The sequence below is a fragment of the Ranitomeya imitator genome, chromosome 2, assembly GCF_032444005.1.
Source record: "Ranitomeya imitator isolate aRanImi1 chromosome 2, aRanImi1.pri, whole genome shotgun sequence".
NCBI lineage: Eukaryota > Metazoa > Chordata > Amphibia > Anura > Dendrobatidae > Ranitomeya > Ranitomeya imitator.
The window spans coordinates 369,045,636-369,067,904 of NC_091283.1; the positions used below are offsets into that span (position 1 = coordinate 369,045,636).

Here is a 22,269-nt window from a genome sequence, read left to right on the forward strand (position 1 = left end):
CCACCCCTATGGGAGGTTGGTTACCCCAAACTTTATTTTTAACAAAAAAAATTGATTTTTCATCCCTTCTCTCCTGCAAGCACTGCTTTCAGCCAAGCAGGACAGAAGGGATGAATGCCTGCTTCAGCACCACACGCAGGGGACAGCGCTGTCTGTCCTGCACGGTCCGTGTGGTCCTCAGGCGGCACACGGCTGCCGCACGTGTGCCACACTGATGTGCCATGTGAGCACACGGACAACTCCGGTACCGGAATTATCTGGACGTGTGAGACTGGCCTTAGTCTTTGCCTGATGAAGAGACCTGTGTAGTCTCGAAAGCTTGCAATTTGTTACCATCTTTTCAGTTAGCCATTAAAAGGTATCAACCACTGAGGACTCTCAATTCTAAATATTTTTCTATCTACTGGCTAACACGGTACCAAGATATATATCTTCCCTGTGACAAATCCTGAGAAATTTATTGCCAAAAAAGCTTCTACTCTGGGTGATATTCTGTCCCCCAGCCTCTATCTTAGTGATAATAATAAAAAGGACAATTGGCTCAGTACCAGAGGATCATACAAATGCGGCCACATCGTATGCACTTGTTGCAAGTTTATGAAAAACACTAAAAAGTGTGCAAATAAAAAAAAGTACAAGATTAATTCATATATAAACTGCAACACAAGTAATGTGGTATACACTGTGCGCTGCGCTTTGTGTGACCTTCAGTATGTCGGCTGCACAGGAGGCCCATTAAAAATCAGGATAAGACGTCACCTCTCAGATTCGATCAGTAAAACCATTAATAAAAGTTCAGCAATTTTAAAACATTTTATTAATAGTCATGGGGGGATGTGTCCGCTTTTGAGGTATCAGGTATAGAAAAGGTCAAAATTCCAGCCAGAGGTGGCGATATTAAAAGAAAACTGATAAGCTGGGAAACATGGTGGTTTTACCAACTAAACACCTGGAGCAGAGTGTCATTAGCATATTGCATCCGATGTAATACGCTAGTGTGTCTCCGGCCTAATAGTGAGTACTTACAGAGAACCCTTGAGAATTGTCTAGTCTTTTTAGGATTTATACAGCTTACACATGAGGGAGCTTCATACAGAGCAAAGTAGGTCAATTTTTATGTCCCTCACGGAGTGAAGCACCTTTTTAAAGTCATAATGTGAATATGTTTATATATGCTCATGTGATTTACATCAATTGAAGTATATATATTCTATCCAAGTGTTTGCTGTGGGTGCTTAGTCAGAGTTTCATAGAGAACTGAACTAAATGATTTACCTACTCCCAAGGCCATGTGATATTTCCTGGTTAATATAATCTTCTTCAATGCGAAAAATTGCAGCAAAGTGAATCGCAAATTGTTTGACTTCGTCAGGTTCAGCAAATTCGTGCACATTCCACAAGAAATTGAGTTGCACTGAATCAAACTGCTCATCTCACGTAAGAAGTATTGAACTAGTTATAAACATTTACCACATTAAGGATATGAATATGGACTGTCCCCTGTATAAATGTGTTCATGGTCAACAAAATCTCATTAACAAGAAACGCATGTCCTGCTTTCTAAGCATGAAATTGGCTTCTCTCTGATGTGACTTCTATGATGCTTAGCAAAACATGATTTTTTTTATAAAAACACTTCCCAAATTCTGCACATCAGAACAGCTTAAACCCTATGTGAATTGGCTGATGGTAAACAAGATCGGACTTCCGTTGAAAGCATTTACCACATTCTAAACAAGTAAAAGGTTTCTCCCCTGTATGAGATTTTTGATGGGCAATGAGATGTGCTTTCTGAGAAAAACATTTGCCACATTCTGAACATAAAAATGGCTTCTCCCCCGTATGAGATTTTTGATGGCCAATAAGATGTGATTTCTGAGAAAAACATTTGCCACATTCTGAGCATGAATATGGCTTCTCTCCTGTGTGACATCTCAGATGCTTAACAAGATGTGTTTTCTGAGAAAAACATTTCCCACATTCTGTGCATAAGTATGGCTTCTCTCCTGTGTGAATTCTCTGATGATTTACAAGATCTGACTTCTGTGTAAAACATTTTCCACATTCTGAACATGAAAATGGCTTCACTCCTGTGTGACGTCTCTCATGTCTAATGAGATTCCAGTAATTGCTAAGATATGCTCCACATATCGAACATGAATTCTCCATCTTGTGACTTCTCTGATGTATATCACGTTTTGAATTAGTTGAAAAACATTTCCCACATTCTGAACATGAAAATTCTTTTGTTTCTGTGTGACTGGTCTCAGATTTAACAAGATTTGTCAGAACTGCATAACATATTCCACCTTGTATACATGGATTCTCCTCATTGAGAGAGCTTTCATGTTCAATATCCTTTCTGTTACTTATAATTTTCGGTAATGAATCCGGAGATAGAACCTGTTGAAAAGGGTCAGATGATAAATCTTTGCTCTGAAGGGCAGATGGTAGATCTGGGATACTGACATGGTCTTCATATGCAACTTGTGTGACATCATCGTCAAATAATTTAAAAGCAGAAGTTATCACATGTCTTTTTGCGCTTCTGATATAATCACCTGCCGAGAATAAAATATTTTTTTTTATCATTGTATAATATTTTAATAGTATATTGATCTTGTATAACATTTCTATAAAACATATTCATACAAATTGCAAGACATATAGGAAAAGTCAATAGGATGTGACAAACCCAGTCTTCTGCTATAAAAAAAAAAAAATAAAGTATAAAAAAATAACAATAAACATTCAAAAATTTGAATAAAACTATTCAAACCCCCCAATAAAAATAAAACAAAAAAGATAACAAAAACACACATGTGGTATTGCTGCATCTTTAAAGCTATGTCCACACGTAGGAAAAGAGGTGCAGAATTTTCTGCACAAAATCCGTATCTCCTGGCAGAATCCGCAGCCGCAGATTTGCCGCGGTTTTTATGTGGATTTTGTGCGGTTTTTATGCGGAATTGATGCGGATTTTCTGCGGTTTTTGCCACTGCGGAATTTTAACATGGAGGGGTGCAGAAACGCTGCAGATCCGCACAAAAGAAGTGACATGCACTTCTTTGAAATCCGCAGCAGTTCCGCACTGATTTTTCCACACCATCTGCACAGCTTTGCATTGCATAACATTATACTGTACATCACAGTGCGGATCTGCAGCGTTTCTGCGTGGAAAAATCCGCTGCGGATCCGCAGCAAATCTGCATCGTGTGCACATAGCCTAAGAGTCTGATCTATCAAAATATAAAAATAATTAACCCGATCTGTAAACAGAAAAGAATTGAAAACACCACAATTGGCAGTTTTTTTGGTTGTTGTAACTAGAGATCAGCGAACCTTTCAAGGTTCGGTTTGCCAAACGTTTAGATGTTCGCCAAACCTCACTAGATTGAATGGGAGGCCAAAAAAACTTATACACAACACCTTGATGTGTGACAAAAAGCTTCCCAAACAGCTTAAAATTAGGGGCAGACACCATGAAAAGTGTCATCAATTGACCAACAGTAGAAATTTGCAAATGGCACAGCAGCAGTCAGCCATGGGCCGTGCATGAGGTATCAAGGTCTGGCCCGGCATTTACAGCTTGGAATTGAAGTTTCAAAGAGGACCTGATGGTTAAGGGAGTGGTGTAAGCCTTCTTAGCAGGGAGTCCTCATACCTCATGCAACACCTCCATTTGATTTTTTTTAATTCCAGCCACATTCAAATGTCACAAACATCAGTTTCCTACACGAATATTGGTAGAAAAATTTTACAGAAAGTAACACGGGTAGTAAGTGCAGGCCTGGGTGTCTGGGAGCCCTATTTACACAGGCAACAAACCAGATGGAAACCCAGGAGTCTCCACATTTCAAAAAATTGTTTGTAACATCAGCAGCTGTAGCAACAGGAGCAGGCACAGAAGACACCACAAAGATGGCACAGACTGCAATAACACAAAATCAAAGCATAACACTAAAAACGACACCATTGCCTAGTCAGCGACTGGGGTGCAAAAGTCATTGGAGTGATGGTATTGATATTGAGCTCCAGATATTCCTGCACGATCCTCTCCAGTCGTCCAAACGATTCACGGAAATTGCTTTTGCCACTTACGCAGCTGCTGCTAATGTTTTTGCAATGACGCCTTGACTTTCCTGGGGTTGGAAGTCTAGACATGGTATACACACTGTGTGCCTCACTGCTGTCTTGGGGAAAATCACTCTTTAAGATTGTCTACAAGTGTGTTTCGATACTCTAGCATGCGCACATCCCTTTCCGGGGGGGAGCATCTGGCTAAATTTACAATTGTTCCGTGGATCTAACAGAATTGCGAGTGGTCAGCACTATTTCTAACCCTAAGAATACGGGCATCATGTTGAAGATCGTGCAGCAAGAAGGCACTCATGTGTCGGACGCTTCCATGAGTTCCAAGTCCATGGTGTGTTGGTGGTGGGGTAGCACTCAAGGTTGCTCCCTCCATCCCCTCCCGCCAACCAGGGACAACAAAGAGGGGATCATCATCCGTTTCATCTCCTGACTGTTGCGCGTCCATCACCTTGTCCACCTCCGCTTGTTCCTCAGCTCCTGCACCTTCACTAACAGTTTGTCTGGTACCATGAGCCCCCCTTGATCGCTGTTAGCCACCCTCACATGGAAACCACCTGTGACACGACAGTTCAGAAATTTGAGATATTGTTATTCCTTCTGCATCCTCCTCTTCCTCTGGGACCATCACCTCCTTATGCAGACTATTCAATGTGTGCTCCAGCATGTAGGTGACCGGAATAGTGATGCTGATGACGGAATCACCAGCACTAACCATCTTAGTAGCCATTTCAAAACTGTGGCAAAGGGTGCACAGGTCCTTCATCTGTGCCCACTCCGCAAGCGTGTTTTGCATCACGTCCGGACTGCGTTGGCCCTGGCTATGCAAAAGGACATAGTGCACCACTGCCACAGTCACTGCAACATGTGCAGAGTTTGATTCCACCATCGCAAATCAAACGGTTAACCGGTAGGCCGAAAGAACTCTGTAGCGATGCAATTCGATGACCTGCGGGGTGTGATCATTGGAAGTGAGCACATAGCGACAGTGCTTTCTGCAGCAGCGCATCCAGGCCGGGATAGTGGCAGAGAAATTGCTGTACCACCAGGTTGAGGATTTGAGCCATGCAAGGCACATGTGTGAGGTTACCCCAGCGTAGGGCTGCCACCAGGTTTGCACCATTATCGCAACGGCCTTCCCTGGCTCCAGGTTCAGTGGAGACAGTCATTGCTCTAACTCGGTCTGGATAGCTGTCCACAAATTTTGAGCTGTGTGACTGCGATCTCCAAGGCACATTAATTTGAACACAGCCCGATTGCGGTAAGTAATGGCTGCACAGTAGGGAGGTGGGGGTGATTCTAACTGCACTGTTGAAAGGCATGTCTGATTAAGGGAGAGGTTGAGGGCATAGGTGGAGGCCCTAGAGGAGGTGGAGGAGCCAGAAGCAGTGGAGGAAGTGTTAGATACAGAGGTTTGTCCTGCAAGCCTTGGGGATTGAAAGGCTTGTGGAGCAGCCCCTTGACAGCCTGCCTGCCCCCGCAGCCACCACAGTCACCCAATGCCCAGTCAGTGAGATGTAACGCCCCTGCCCATGTTTTCTTGTCCAGGTGTCGGTGGTGAAATACACCCTGGAAGACAGATTGTTTCCGTAAACGGGTGATGTTGACTGTGAAATGCTGACGTAGTGCAGGCACAGCTTTCTTAGAGAAGTAATGGTGATTGGGCAACTGGTATTGGGTGACTGCGATGGCCATCAACTTTCTGAAACCCTCTGTGTCCACCAGGTGGAAAGGCAGCATTTCCGTGGTCACCAGATTGGAGATAGTGGAGTTCAAGCTTTTAGCTTTGGCATGTGTAGGAGGAAGCATTCTTTTACGTGACGTGACCACAACTGCGTGACCGAGAGCTGGCTGCTGTGCTGAGAGAGGGTGGAGTACGGAGAACAGGATAAACTGCTGAACTGTGAGTGAGGTGCAGGTGGAGATGTTATGGTGGATTGAGAAAGATGTGTTGTGCTAGGTGACACAAAAGCAGCAGTCATGTCCACTTCCGTAACAGCTGATCTCACTCACCTCGACTGTAGGTGTAAACAAGTGGAGTTTCTGTGGCGGGAGACCTGTGTGAGAAGACTTGTCATTGTGACAGAGGAGGATGAAGCAGAAGATGGGCTTGATGGGATGGCCAGTTGGGGCCATCAGAGTTGGGGCTGAGGTTGAAGTGCTTGTCATAGTTACATAGTTATTAAGGTTGAAGGAAGACTATATGTCCATCTAGTTCAACCCATAGCCTAACCTAACATGCCCTAACATGTTGATCCAGAGGAAGGTAAAAAAAACCCATGTGGCAAAGAGTAAGCTCCACATTGGGGAAAAAAATTCCTTCCCGACTCCACATACGGCAATCAGACTAGTTCCCTGGATCAACGCCCTATCAAGGAATCTAGTGTATATACCCTGTAACATTATACTTTTCCAGAAAGGTATCCAGTCCCCTCTTAAATTTAAGTAATGAATCACTCATTACAACATCATACGGCAGAGAGTTCCATAGTCTCACTGCTCTTACAGTAAAGAATCCGCGTCTGTTATTATGCTTAAACCTTTTTTCCTCCAACCGCAGAGGATGCCCCCTTGTCCCTGTTTCAGGTCTATGATTAAAAAGATCATCAGAAAGGTCTTTGTACTGTCCCCTCATATATTTATACATTAAAATAAGATCACCCCTTAGTCTTCGTTTTTCCAAACTAAATAGCCCCAAGTGTAATAACCTATCTTGGTATTGCAGACCCCCCTGTCCTCTAATAACCTTGGTCGCTCTTCTCTGCACCCGCTCTAGTTCAGCTATGTCTTTCTTAAACACCGGAGACCAGAACTGTGCACAGTATTCTAAGTGTGGTCGAACTAGTGACTTGTATAGAGGTAAAATTATATTCTCCTCATGAGCATCTATGCCTCTTTTAATGCATCCCATTATTTTATTTGCCTTTGTAGCCGCTGCCTGACACTGGCCACTGAATTTAAGTTTGTCATCCACCCATACACCCAGGTCTTTTTCATTGACGGTTTTGCCCAGAGTTTTAGAATTAAGCACATAATTATACATCTTATTACTTCTACCCAAGTGCATGACCTTACATTTATCCCCATTAAAGCTCATTTGCCATTTATCAGCCCAAGCTTCTAGTTTACATAAATCATCCTGTAATATAAAATTGTCCTCCTCTGTATTGATTACCCTGCAGAGTTTAGTGTCATCTGCAAATATTGAAATTCTACTCTGAATGCCCCCTACAAGGTCATTAATAAATATGTTAAAAAGAAGAGGGCCCAATACTGACCCCTGTGGTACCCCACTGCTAACCGCTACCCAGTCCGAGTGTGCTCCATTAATAACCACCCTTTGTTTCCTATCCCTGAGCCAGCTCTCAACCCACTTGCACATATTTTCCCCTATCCCCATTATTCTCATTTTATGTATCAACCTTTTGTGTGGCACCGTATCAAAAGCTTTTGAAAAGTCCATATACACTACATCCACTGGGTTCCCTTGGTCCAATCCGGAACTTACCTCTTCATAGAAACTGATCAAATTAGTCTGACATGAACGGTCCCTAGTAAACCCGTGCTGATACTGGGTCATGAGGTTATTCCTCTTCAGATACTCCAGTATAGCGTCCCTTAGAATGCCCTCCAGGATTTTACCCACAGTAGAGGTTAAGCTTACTGGCCTATAATTTCCGAGTTCAGTTTTTGTTCCCTTTTTGAATATTGGCACCACATTTGCTATACGCCAGTCCTGTGGCACAGACCCTGTTATTATGGAGTCTTTAAAGATTAAAAATAATGGTCTATCAATGACTGTACTTAATTCCTGCAGTACTCGAGGGTGTATCCCATCCGGGCCCGGAGATTTGTCAATTTTAGTGATTTTTAGACGCCGCCGCACTTCCTGCTGGGTTAAGCAGGTGACATTTAATTGGGAATTTTTATCACTAGACATTTTGTCTGCCATGGGATTTTCTTGTGTAAATACTGATGAAAAAAAGTCATTTAGCATATTGGCTTTTTCCTCATCCTCATCCACCATCTCACCCAGACTATTTTTAAGGGGGCCAACACTATCATTTCACTTGTGTCTGTGTGCGAAGCTGCAACATAACCTCATCTTCCTCCTCCTCTGCTGAGCTACTCAGCTGCATACCTCTGGGTTCACACAAAGTGGGATCTACAACCCCATTGTCATCCTCTCTGTTCTCACATTCCTCACCCCGAGAGTCACCCTCCTCCTCTTCCTGCCCTGAAACCAGTCAGTCTGCATGCACTCTGGTATCTGAGTCTCATCAGGATCACCCCCACCCTTGGTGGTTAACGTCTGGCGACAAGAGTCTGGATTCTGCTCAGAGCCTATTTTGTCCAGCCCCAGATCCAACAGGAAAAGAATTTGGGCATCATAGAATCATAGAATGATAGAGTTGGGTCATCTGGTCCACCCACCTGCTCAAAGCAGGATTCAGTAAATCATCCCAGACAGATGTCTGTCCAGCCTCTGTTTGAAGACTTCCATTGAAAGAGAACTCACCACCTCTCGTGGCAGCCTGTTCCACTCATTGATCACCCCAACTATCAAAAAGTTTTTTTATAATATCTAATCTGTGTCTCCTGCCATTCAGTTTCATCCCATTGCTTCTAGTCTTTCCTTGTGCAAATGAGAATAAAGATGATCCTTCTACAATGTGACAGCCCTTGAGATATTTGTAGACAGCTATTAAGTCTCCTCTCAGTCTTCTTTTTTGCAAGCTAAACATTCCCAAATCATGTAATCGTTCCTCATAGGACATGGTTTGCAGACCGGTCACCTTTCTGGTCGCTCTTCTCTGAACTTGCTCCAGTTTGTTGATGTCTTTTTTTTTTTTTTTTTTTAAATGTGGTGCCCAAAACTGGGCACAGTATTCAAGATGAGGTCTGACCAAAGAGGAGTAGATGGCAATAATGACTTCAAGTGATCTAGACTGTATGCTTCTGTTAATACATCCCAGAATTGTGTTTGCCTTTTTTGCTGCTGCATCACACTGTTGACTCATGTTCAGTCTGTGACCTATTAGTATTTCCAAGTCTTTTTCACATGTGCTGTTGCTTAGCCCTATTCCTCCCATTCTGTATATGCTTTTTTCATTTTTATTGCCCAGATGTAGTACTTTGCATCTTTCCCTGTTAAAAACCATTCTGTTAGTTGCTGCCCACTGCTCCAGTTTATTTATATCTTTTTGAATCCTCTCTCTCTCTTCTCTACTAGAGAAGAGATGCATCAGTGCAGATGCTCTCCTCTTCTGGATTCTGTGAATCTTCAGAGTAGACCTGGAATAGTATGCATGAGCAGCTATGCAGAACGGCTCATCTATGGTTCCCCATGGTCAGTTGGGCGTTTCGAAATTTTTGACGTGTGGGGAAACCATGTTGATTGGGGTGCCACCTCTGAGGATTGTACTGTGTGTGATGTTAAGATAGAGGAAGAGGAGGAAAAGCATGCAGTGCTTGCCATCCACTGAAGCACTTGCTCTTTCTGAGTCTCATCTACAAGGCGTACCGCTGTGCGGCTGCCAAAGAAAGGGAGTCGAGTAGCCCGTCCAGAAACAGATGTCAGTGGTCTTTGGATAGGACGAGACGGTGTTTGTTCAGTTGAGCCTTCATTCACATTAACACCTAACCCATGTACATGTTGAACACAAAGCTTATTCCCCCTTGCACCACAACCTTGCTTTTTCCCCACTCATGCTGTATGTAGCCCCCCCTATTGTAACCTGCTGTTTCACAACCTTAGGCCCACAGCTGTCAGCCATCTGTCACTAAATGAACAATCACTATTTATTTTCTTAGATAGGCATAAGTGTTGTTCAGGCACACTAACAATTTTTAAGTGGAGATCTGGCCTTCTGATTTGTCACTAAAACACAGTTTTATGACAAATGATTTGGATTAGTAAATGGTGCCTCCAAAGACTACCATACACATTTTGCACAATCTAGTTAGATGCTTAGAAGATCGATTTCACACAGGACAGGATCCTATCTAGCTAACTGACAAGTTCACTTGCAGCACTATCAGGAATGGGTTCTCTGCACTGTGACACTGAGAAAATGGCACCAGCAAAACAAGATGTCTGCTTTTTATATGGCCAGGGACACGTGACTTCCTCAGCCAATAACAGAACACCTTGTGTCATGACGTTGTGGATGGTTTCTGCACCCTGATTGGCTTCCGGAATCAACAACAGAGTTAAGGAAAAGTGCGTCGCTCCTCTAACCTCTCCACACCCCCTCCCCTTATCAAACACGTCACCCCCGCTCATCATACAGCACCACTATCCTAGCCAAAGTAATAACAAAATAATTAGTGGAAACGCAATGATTTACTGAACTTTAACCGAATTTTGCCGATTTTGAGTAAAAATGCTTGTGAAACCGAACACGAATCTGAATGTGCTACAATTGGTGCTGAATTTGAAATTGGTAAACGTTTTCTGAACAACTTTGCTCATCTTTAGTTGTAACACCGCAAAAAAAAAAGCCATACAAAGTGATCAAAATGTCATACCTATTAAAAAATAAGCCCTCATTTAGCTCTGTCAAGCAAAAAATGAAAATCTTACAGGTCTCGTAAAATAATAGCAGATGCAGGTGGTGGTGATGGTTCAGAGGAGGAAATATTTTTTATTGAGACGCGATTGGTGAAACACATAATGAATCTTGAAAGTGGGTGGCAAAGCAAGGTGAAACACTACTGGATTAATGACAGCAACTATGTTACAGGGGCCAATAATCCTGCATACCAGTTTCCAATAAAGGAACTTCAACTTAGTGTTTTTTAAGGACAACCACATCAAATCACCAACACATATCCAAGTGTTTCCTATTAGCCAAACTCTTATATTTGGACCCCATCCTCCTCAAATTATTAACCTTTTGCCTCACTGATGTAATAGATGAAGAAAACAGTTCCTCCTCAGGTACTCCTGAAGAACAATTCCGATTGAAGGAGCAGAACTGCGAATGAAAACCGTATGCCCCAAAGAATGGGGACTTGTCAGTAGATTCATGACAATGGTTATTTACTTCTAGCTGAGTTTCCTGTGAATAAGAAACCTAATCCTCCTGAATCTAGGACACCAGGCACCTAAGATAGGTCTCAAAATTGTAGTTCACGCGCTCAATTTGCCCATTAGATCATGGATGAAAGGCGGAAGAAAATAAAAGATGAATCGTAAAGAGAGCACAAAATACTTTCCAAAATATGGAAATAAATTGAACCCCTGATTGAAAACGTTACCAGATGGAAACCCATGTAACTTCATGATTTCTGTAATACAAATTTGAGCCAAAGTCTTGGCATTCGAGGTTTTGGTAGTGTCCCCCTGGTGCATTTAAAGCAGTCTTCCACTCATCTCCCTTCTTTATACTGATGAGATTATATGCCCCCCATGAGGTCCAGTTTGAAAAATCACGTAGCCCCAACTATCTGATTAACCCCTTCATGACCCAGCCTATTTTGACCTTAATGACCTGGCAGTTTTTTGCAATTCTGACCAGTGTCCCTTTATGAGGTAATAACTCAGGAACGCTTCAATGGATCCTAGCGGGTCTGAGATTGTTTTTTCGTGACATATTGGGCTTCATGTTAGTGGTAAATTTAGGTCAATAAAACGGAAATTTGGCAAAAAATTTTGAAAATTTCGCAATTTTCACATTTTGAATTTTTATTCTGTTAAACCAGAGAGTTATGTGACACAAAATAGTTAATAAATAACATTTCCCACACGTCTACTTTACATCAGCACAATTTTGGAAACAAAATTTTTTTTTGCTAGGAAGTTATAAGGGTTAAAATTTGACAAGCGATTTCTCATTTTTACAACGAAATTTACAAAACCATTTTTTTTAGGGACCACCTCACATTTGAAGTCAGTTTGAGGGGTCTATATGGCTGAAAATACCCAAAAGTGACACCAGTCTAAAAACTGCACCTCTCAAGGTGCACAAAACCACATTCAAGAAGTTTATTAACCCTTCAAGTGCTTCACAGCAGCAGAAGCAACATGGAAGGAAAAAATGAACATTTAACTTTTTAGTCACAAAAATGATCTTTTAGCAACAATTTTTTTATTTTCCCAAAGGTAAAAGGAGAAACTGAACCAATTCGTCCTGAGTACGCTGATACCTCATATGTGGGGGTAAACCACTGTTTGGGCGCACGGCAGGGCTTGGAAGGGTAGGAGCGCCATTTGACTTTTTGAATGAAAAATTGGCTGCACTCTTTAGCGGACACCATGTCACGTTTGGAGAGCCCCCGTGTGCCTAAAAATTGGAGCTCCCCCACAAGTGACCCCATTTTGGAAACTAGACGCCCCAAGGAACTTATCTAGATGCATAGTGAGCACTTTAAACCCCCAGGTGCTTCACAGAAGTTTATAACGCAGAGCCATGAAAATAAAAAATAATTTTTCTTTCCTCAAAAACGATATTTTAGCCTGGAATTTCCTATTTTGCCAAGGGTAATAGGAGAAATTGGACCACAAATGTTGTGCAGTTTGTCCTGAGTACGCAGATACCCCATATGTGGGGGTAAACCACTGTTTGGGCGCACGGCAGGGCTCAGAAGGGAAGGCACGCCATTTGGCTTTTTAAATGGAAAATTAGCTCCAATCATTAGCGGACACCATGTCGCCTTTGGAGAGCCCCTGTGTGCCTAAACATTGGAGATCCCCCACAAATGACCCCATTTTGGAGACTAGACCCCCAAAGGAACTAATCTAGATGTGTGGTAGGCACTTTGAACCCTCAAGTGCTTCACAGAAGTTTATAACGCAGAGCCATGAAAATGAAAAAAAAAAAAATTTATTTTCTCAAAAATGATTTTTTTAGCCCGCAATTTTTTATTTTCCCAAGGGTAACAGGAGAAATTTGACCCCAAAAGTTGTTGTCCAGTTTCTCCTGAGTACGCTGATACCCCATGTGTGGGGGTAAACCACTGTTTGGGCACACGTCGGGGCTCAGAAGGGAAGTAGTGACTTTAGAAATGCAGACTTTGATGGAATGGTCTGCGGAAATCACGTTGCGTTTGCAGAGCCCCTGGTGTGCCTAAACAGTAGAAACCCCCCACAAGTGACCCCATTTTGTAAACTAGACCCCCCAAGGAACTTATCTAGATATGTGGTGAGCACTTTGAACCCCCAAGTGCTTCACACACGTTTACAACGCAGAGCCGTGAAAATAAAAAATCATTTTTCTTTCCTCAAAAATGATGCTTTAGCAAGCAATTTTTTATTTTCTCAAGGGTAACAGGAGAAATTGGACCCCAGTAATTGTTGCGCAGTTTGTCCAGAGTATGCTGGTACCCCATATGTGGGGGTAAACCACTGTTTGGGCGCACGTCGGGGCTCAGAAGTGAGGGAGCACCATTTGACTTTTTGAATACAATGGCTGGAATCAATGGTGGCGCCATGTTGCGTTTGGAGACCCCCTGATGTGCCTAAACAGTGGAAACCCCTCAATTCTACCTCCAACACACCCCTAACCCTTATCCCAACTGTAGCCATAACCCTAATCACAACCCTAACCCCAACACACCCCTAACCACAACCTTAACCCCAACACACCCCTAACCGCAACCCTAATTCCAACCCAACCCTAAGGCTATGTGCCCACGTTGCAGATTCGTGTGAGATTTTTCAGCACCATTTTTGAAAAATCCGCTGGTAAAAGGCACTGCGTTTTACCTGCGGATTTACCGTGGATTGCCAGTCTTTTTTGTGTGGATTTCACCTGCGGATTCCTATTGAGGAACAGGTGTAAAACGCTGCGGAATCCGAACAAAGAATTGACATGCTGCGGAAAATACAACGCAGCGTTTCCGCGTGGTATTTTCCGCACCATGGGCACAGCGGATTTGGTTTTCCATATGTTTACATGGTACTGTAAACCTGATGGAACACTGCTGGGGATCTGCAGCCAAATCCGCACCGTGTGCACATAGCCCAATTCTAAAGGTATGTGCACACGCTGCGGAAAACGCTGCGGATCCGCAGCAGTTTCCCATGAGTTTACAGTTCAATGTAAACCTAAACAAAAATCGCTGTACACATGCTGCAGAAAAACTGCACGGAAACGCAGCAGTTTACATTCCGCAGCATGTCACTTCTTTCTGCGGATTCCGCAGCGGTTTTACAACTGCTCCAATAGAAAATCGCAGTTGTAAAACCGCAGTGAAATGCGCAGAAAAACCGCGGTAAATCCACGATAAATCCACAGCGGTTTAGCACTGCGGATTTATGAAATCCGCTGCGGAAAAATCCGCAGAGGACCAGAATGCGTGTGCACATACCGTACCCTTACCCTAACCCTAACCGTAGTTCTAACTCCAACCTTAGTGGAAAAAAAAAAAAATTCTTTATTTTATTATTGTCCCTACCTAAGGGGGTGACAAAGGGGGGGGGGGTCATTTACTGTTTTTTTTATTTTGATCACTGTGATAAAACCTATCACAGTGATCAAAATTCACATTGGAACGAATCTGCCGGCCGGCATTTTGGAAGATGGCGACGCCCATGGAGAAGACGGACGGACCCCGAGAGGCTCGGTAAGTATGATGGCGTGGGGGGGAGCACGGGGGGGTGGATCGGAGCATGGGGGGTGGATCGGAGTGCAGGGGGGTTGGATTGGAGCACGGGGGGTGGGATTGGAGCACGGGGGGAGCGGACAGGAGGACGGGGGAGCGGAGCACAGGACGCAGGGGAGCGGACCACAGATCGGAGGGCTGGGGGGGAGATCGGTGGGGTGGGGTGGGGGCACATCAGTGTTTCCAGCCATGGCCGATGATATTGCAGCATCGGCCATGGCTGTATTGTAATATTTCACCAGTTTTTTAGGTGAAATATTACAAATCGCTCTGATTGGCAGTTTCACTTTCAACTTTTTAGCCAATCAGAGCGATCGTACCCACGGGGGGGGGGGGGGGGGGGGGGTGAAGCCACCCCCCCTGGGCTGAAGTACCACTCCTCCTGTCCCTGCAGGCCGGGTGAAATTACAGTTAACCCTTTCACCCGGCCTGCAGGAGCCCAATCCGGCCATGACGCATATGCTGCGTCACAGGTCAGAATGGTACAGGTTTTCATGACGCATACGGTGCGTCAAAGGTCGGGAAGGGGTTAAAGAGGTCCCGAATCAGAGGAACAAGATATGGATCCCGAACCGTGATCCGATTTGGTTCACAGAAATCTAAGTAGTATAAAAAATTCTAAACAACCTTAAAGAAAAACCCTACTGCAACGGGAGAAGAGAAAGGTCTGATATGGCCCTTAGCCAGATTTTCTGTGATGTAGTCCTTTATTGCCTGCCTCTTCTCCAGGAAACATTATATAACCTGCTCTTAGGCAATTTGGCCTCAGAAATTAAATTAATGGCGCAATCATATTGACAATGAGGAGAAAGTTCTTGACACCCCTGTCTTCCGAGAATACATCATCAAAAATCAGACAGGTATTCCGGCAGGGACCCGGGTATCAACCCTGGCTAAAACAGGTGTCCAGTGTCTTTGACAGTTCTCGATCCACGTTACTACCTCCCAAAGCTGCCAGTCCACCACAGGATTGTGCGACGTCAGCAAAGGTAGTCCCAGAAACACAGGAGAGGGCAAGCCCTCTCGTACATAATCAATTGATACCGAGTGCATGGTCTCATACAGAGCAAAGGCATCCTTTACCCTCTCAGAAAGCCCCTGCCAAAACTGACTACCGAGCGCAGAGTCACTCCACCTAGTATCCATAGACCACCTACGGAACTCTGAGCAATACTCCTCCGCTGGCCAGTCTCCCTGCTGAAGCTGATGTAGCTTAGCTTCAGCCAGAGAGACACGGTTGGAGTCATCATAGGCAAGACCCAGAACCTGAAATAATTCCTTAGTCTGAAGAGACTGGGAATCAGACGAGAGAAAATGCCCAGGCGTGAGTGTCACCCTGGAAAAGAGATATTACGATCTCCACGCATTGTTCCTAGGTACCCGAGGAGTGAGGATGTAACTTAAAATAAAGTTTGCATGCCTCCCTGAATACCACAAACTAACAACAAACTCAAGTGAACCTATCCGAATAAGCGATCTTGGGCTCCACAAGGGGTTGCCCAAGAGCTGCAGGCTCAAAGGCTGGAGTTAATGGGTGCCGCAAAGCAACTGATCACAAGTCTGCTTTCACCAGGCAGAGTTGTTGTAGCTGCCATAGTAGCCACATAATCCATAATGGATCCAAAAAAGTACCGCTAGTGATAATGTCACATAGTCACAAGGGACTGTGGACAACTATTTGATCCCTGACCCCCAGATTGTGGAGATGCCGGGGTCTTGTACCTTGCTTTGCTCTTACCTTAACATTTATCTGTTCCCTCCCCCACCAAAGGACATGTGAGGAAAAACCCAACAGACAGGGATAAAAGAAAACTACAATCATATTCACTAAACAACAGAGTGGAAAACGGGAGGAATAGAAGGCACAAACCAAATGGGAGAAAATAAGGTTAAACGTGCAATCCAACTCAAAGCAGAAATCTCCTGAAAAAAAAAAAAACTCTCCAACCGCCCACTCCAAACACTGAACTTCTTCAGCTCCAAACCAGGAAGTGGAAAAACTATCACTGGCTACTCCCAAGTGCCATTGGTGAGCATTAGTGATGAGCGAGTGTACTCGTTGATCGGGTTTTCCCGAGCACGCTTGGGTGGTCTCCGAGCAGTAGCATAGCTACCGGGGGGCAGAGGGTGCGGGTGCCCCGGTGCTCTAAGGGGGCCCACCCAGAGCTATGCTACTGTAACTGTATCGACGCGCTGCTACAGTTACATGCTGCGGAAGAGCAGGGAGAATCGATCTCCCTGCTCTGCTGCTATGGAGCCCCTGAGCAGGTGGGGGGGGTCCGGTGCCAGCAGTGGGCCCCCCACCGTCATCGCATGGTGACCTGTATCTAGCCGATACAGTTGACCGCGGTGATGACGCTGCGCTCCTTCTCCCATCATCCCCCATATCGTCTGACAGCGGGCGCGATGACGTCATCGCCCGGCGCCCACTGTCAGGAGGGAGTGCCGCTGGAACAAGGAGAAAGAGAGGTATTTATTTTTTTATGGGGGTGCTGTCTTATATACTGGATCTGCCTATGGGGGGGGGTGGTGCTGTCTTATATACTGGATCTGCCTATGGGAGGGAGTGCTGCCTTATATACAGGATCTGCCTATGGGGGGTGCTACCTTATATACAGGATCTGCCTATGGGGGGTGCTACCTTATATACAGGATCTGCCTATGGGGTGGGGTGTTGTGCTGCCTTATATACAGGATCTGCCTATGGGGGGTGGTGCTGCCTTATATACAGGATCTGCCTATGGGGGGTGCTGCCTTATATACAGGATCTGCCTATGGGGGTCCTGCCTTATATACAGGATTTGCCTATGGGGTGGGGTACTGCCTTATACTACAGGGTCTGCTTATGGGGGTGCTGCCTTTTATTATATTGAGGACTATCTGGCACATTATACTATATGGAGTTTATCTATGGGGGCCATCATACAATGTGGAGATTACAGTGAAGGGGCCATCATACAGTGTTGGAGCCATTAAACAGTTTGGAGGCTACTAAGGGGTCAGTATATCATGCTGTGTATAGGGGAGCTGTACAGGGGGAGACTCTGGACATTATTAAATGTAAAGTGGACACTTATTGTTATAGGGGAACTCGGGTTACTGTGACTATCAAAGGGGCACACAGGGCAATATTACTTTCTAGGGGCAAAATGTGGGTGCTGTTTTCTGAGGCACTTGCACCCGGCATTACTATATTATAGAGGGTTACTTTAGAATTTAGAGGGCACAGAGAACCACACAGCAGATGCAGTAATAGGGACACATACGACAGCAGCGGCTCAGTATTGGGGTATCAGGGGCAGTAATAGGGACACATACAGCAGCAGAGGCTTAGTATTGGGGTATCAGGGGCAGTAATAGGGACACATATGGCAGCAGCGGCTCAGTATTGGGGTATCAGGGGCAGTAATAGGGACACATACGACAGCAGCGGTTCAGTATTGGGGTATCAGGTGCAGTAATAGGGACACATACGGCAGCAGTGGCTCAGTATTGGGGTATCAGCGGCAGTAATAGGGACACATATGGCAGCAGCGGCTCAGTATTGGGGTATCAGGGGCAGTAATAGGGACACATACGACAGCAGCGGCTCAGTATTGGGGTATCAGGTGCAGTAATAGGGACACATACGGCAGCAGTGGCTCAGTATTGGGGTATCAGCGGCAGTAATAGGGACACATATGGCAGCAGCGGCTCAGTATTGGGGTATCAGGGGCAGTAATAGGGACACATACGGCAGCAGTGGCTCAGTATTGGGGTATCAGCAGGATGAGGAGTTTGTGCAGGTTGGGAATAGATGGTGATGGCTGGAATATGAGAAGTGAAATGTGTCTTTGTTGTATTCTCTGCAGATGAGTCCTGGCTGGAAGAAGTTGTCATGTCGGTCTGGGCCAGATGGAAAAGACGGGAAAAGTGAACGATTCCATCAGAAATTACGTCAGTGGTAAGTCATTATCTGTAACTGTGCTGTGATCTCTTATATGTTCTGTAGGACTGTATTTACCACTGACGATATGGCAGTAATATCAGTGTTGGTCTTAATATAGAGATTATTTTCAATAACATCGCGGTAATCTGCTGAGGTTCTCCTCCAGAATTAGGATGTGTCACCGAGTTGTAATCAAGGTTATCTGGTTAGGGGTCCACTCAGAAGCTGCGCCTCCCCTGAACCAAAACCCTAGCTACGCCTCTGTCTCCGAGTATTTGTAAGTGTTCGTAGATTTCGTTTTTGTTGCCTCAGCTGCATGATTTACAGCTGATAGACAGCTTGAATACATGTGGGGATTCCCTAGCAACCAGGCAACCCCCACATGTACTCAGGCTGGCTAGCAGCCGTAAATCATGCAGCTGCCTCAACAAAAACTAAATCTCTGAGCAGTTACAAGTACTCGGAGACCACCCGAGCAACGAGTACACTCGCTTATCAATAGTGAGCATATATCCCATAGGGTAATGGACTACACAGAACAGCTGAGACAATCCATTAAGGAGAGCTCCAGGAGAGCAACTGGACTGATTAACCATTGCAATGACAGAACAAGCAAATTCTACATTGTTTACTAGGATGGTGAAGCAGTTCTAATCAGTGCAGGAGTTCGTGTAACCAAATGCCGCAATCTTCTCATCCCTCTCTGTTGCATTATACCCGTGACAAATACATTATGGGTGAGTTAATTAACTGTTTGACCCAATATAGCAGGATTATTTTCAAGCTGAAAATTTAGTGCGGCTCACAAGTAATTGTATGAATATCGAAATGGCCCTTGGCAGAAAAGAGGTTCTCCATTCCTGGTCTAGAACAATATTTTCATTTACACTTTTCAGTATTTTTGCAAAAGGGATAAAACTTAAAGGGACACTGTCACCCCCTCCAGCAGTTCTAAACTAAAAGAGCCACCTTGTGCAGCAGTAAAGCTGCATTCTACCAAGGTGGCTCTTTTAGTTTTTGTTGCGGTTATTCCCAAAATAAAGGCATTTATAATTTTGCCCAAATACCTTTCTTTAGACCTGGAGGCAGGTCTGAACCCCCCTCTTTGAAGCGCCCAACTGCCGTCAGTCATATCTTCTGGGGCGCTGGTCGCCGCCCCCTCAGCGCTGTTTTTCTCTGAAATCCAGCGCCTGCGCTGTTCTCTTCTGCCTGGGGCAGGCGCATTGAACATTGGCCGTCTGACCTCACCTGCTGGGTTGCAGACTGCGCCTGTGCGGGCAGTGCGGCCACCCAGCTACTGAATCCCAGCACCGCAGTGTGCATAATGCATAACACACTTCAATGCGCCTGCCTCAGGCAGAAGAGAACAGCGCAGGCGCCGGATTTCAGAGAAAAACAGCGCTGAGGGGGCGGCGACCAGCGCCCCAGAAGATATGACTGACGGCAGTTGGGCGCTTCAAAGAGGGGGGTTCAGACCTGCCTCCAGGTCTAAAGAAAGGTATTTGGGCAAAATTATAAATACCTTTATTTTGGGAATAACAGCAACAAAAACTAAAAGAGCCACCTTGGTAGAATGCAGCTTTACTGCTGCACAAGGTGGCTCTTTTAGTTTATAACGGCTGGAGGGGGTGACAGTGTCCCTTTAACCAAAAAAAACCTGTACGACCACAGAGCTCAAAACAATTGAATCTGTGACTTCTCTGCATTTAGTGGTTACTACTCACCTGGGTAGTCATATGTACGAATCTCCTCTTTACACCACTCATCACCCCTCACATATGTCTCTGTAGTATTAATATGGGTCAGATCTTCACCCTGAAACAAATATTGTAAAAGTCACAGACAGATGGAGAAGTCACATCTATGATCAGCTCTAATCCTGCCATCTCCACCGTTCTCATTACACAAGTATAAAACATATAATACTGGTGGATAAAACAAGACTGAACACAAGACCTTCACAGCCATCTACACACATCATAGAGGAGATCTCATGACACCTTCTCTCCATCTACCTGATGATCCTGAGGAATATTGGGATTTTCTGGTTTACAGTCCTGTGGTAGAAGAGGACGGGGACATCTCTCTGGTGTTGTCCTCTTACTGGATAGAACTGGAGGAAACACATACAGGGACAGAATTCATTCTTTACATACAGATAATTATAGGCCATGTGTATTTAGTCCTATTACCTGGTGATGTGAGGGGCTGGGGAACCTCCATCATGATGTCCTTGTACAGATCTTTGTGTCCTTCTAAATACTCCCACTCCTCCATGGAGAAATAGATGGCGACATCCTGACACCTTATAGGAACCTGACACATACAAGGATACCGTCATCCTTCCAATCCCTTCATAGCATTACTGTATAATGTCCCAGCATTCCCAGCAGTGTCACCTCTCCAGTCAGCAGCTCAATCATCTTGTAGGCGAGTTCTAGGATCTTCTGGTCATTGTCCTCATGTGTCAGAGGGTGAGGTGGAGGTCCCGTGATTGGGCTCAGGGGTCGGTCCCATCCATCAGACACAGGGTCCTGACAGCACTCACCAGAGGTTTTCACTACTATGTAATCCTGATTATGGAGAGACACATTAATAAATCTCACTACAGACATTTCCAGAGTCCTCACCTCTCCAGTTCTGTCCCTCTGTTATTCCCATAGATAAGAATGATGTAATGTGACGTCATCAGAATCTCTCACCTCTCCAGTAAGATGGAAGAGGATCTCTAGGGTAAGGTGTAATATCCTTTCCACCATCTTGTCTCTGTCCCTATCCATTATTGATGGATCAATCAGGAAAATTCTCTTATATAGAAGATCTCCACTGAGAGGATCCGATATTGTAGGAACTTGAATGAGAAGAAAAGAAAATGTAAAATCATTAGAAAAAAATTTCTCAAGATAATAAGTGAAAACATATGACAAGATACAGTCACCCTTGAAATTAGTCCAGAAAATGAAGTACCATATTTCTCCCAGAAAATTATTGCAATTACACATTTTGTTATACATATGCTTATTTTATTTGTGTGTATTGGAAAACCAAAAAAATAAACCAGAGAAAAAGGCAAATTGGACATAATTTCACACAAAACTCCAAAAATGAGCAGGACAAAACTATTGGCACTGTTGCAAAATTGTGGGTAAACAACTTTGTTTCAAGCATGTGATGCTTGTTCAAACTCACCTGTGGAAAGTAACAGGTGTGGGAAAAATGAAAATCATACCTGATCCCAGAAAAAAATGGGAGAAGTTGACTTATCTTTGCATTGTATGTCTGTGTGGGTCACACTAAGCATTGAGAACAGAAAGCGGAAAAGAGCACTGTCTGAGGACTTGAGAACCAAAACTGTGGAAAAATATCAACATATCTCAAGGTTACAAGTTCCATCTCTAGAGATTTTGATGTCCCTTTGACAACAGTAAGCAACATAATTAAGAAGTTTACAACCCATGGCATTGTAGCTAACGTCCCTGGATGTAGAAGTCAGAGAAAATTTGATGAAAGGTTTCAACGCGCCACAATCAAGTTTCAAAGAAATTCAAGCTGTCCTGCAAGCTCGGTTGCATCAGTGTCAGTGCAAACTATCCATCGTCATTTGAATGAAATGAAACACTATGGCAGGAGACCTAGGAAGA

General features: G+C 44.3%; 1 protein-coding gene across 1 annotated transcript in view; it reads right to left on the reverse strand.

Moving 5' to 3' along the window:
- Nucleotides 1-794: 794 nt before the first annotated feature.
- LOC138663931 (oocyte zinc finger protein XlCOF8.4-like) overlaps nt 795-22,269 on the reverse strand; it is a 74,101-nt gene continuing 52,626 nt past the window's right edge. Inside the window, exons 2-7 of the mRNA XM_069750303.1 lie at nt 21,331-21,479; nt 21,028-21,201; nt 20,821-20,944; nt 20,644-20,741; nt 20,353-20,443; nt 795-2,561 (exon numbers count right to left, since the gene is read on the reverse strand). Coding sequence (XP_069606404.1) covers nt 1,654-2,561; nt 20,353-20,443; nt 20,644-20,741; nt 20,821-20,944; nt 21,028-21,201; nt 21,331-21,408 — 1,473 coding nt within the window. The 5' untranslated portion in view covers nt 21,409-21,479 and the 3' untranslated portion in view covers nt 795-1,653. The remainder of the gene's footprint in view (nt 2,562-20,352; nt 20,444-20,643; nt 20,742-20,820; nt 20,945-21,027; nt 21,202-21,330; nt 21,480-22,269) is intronic.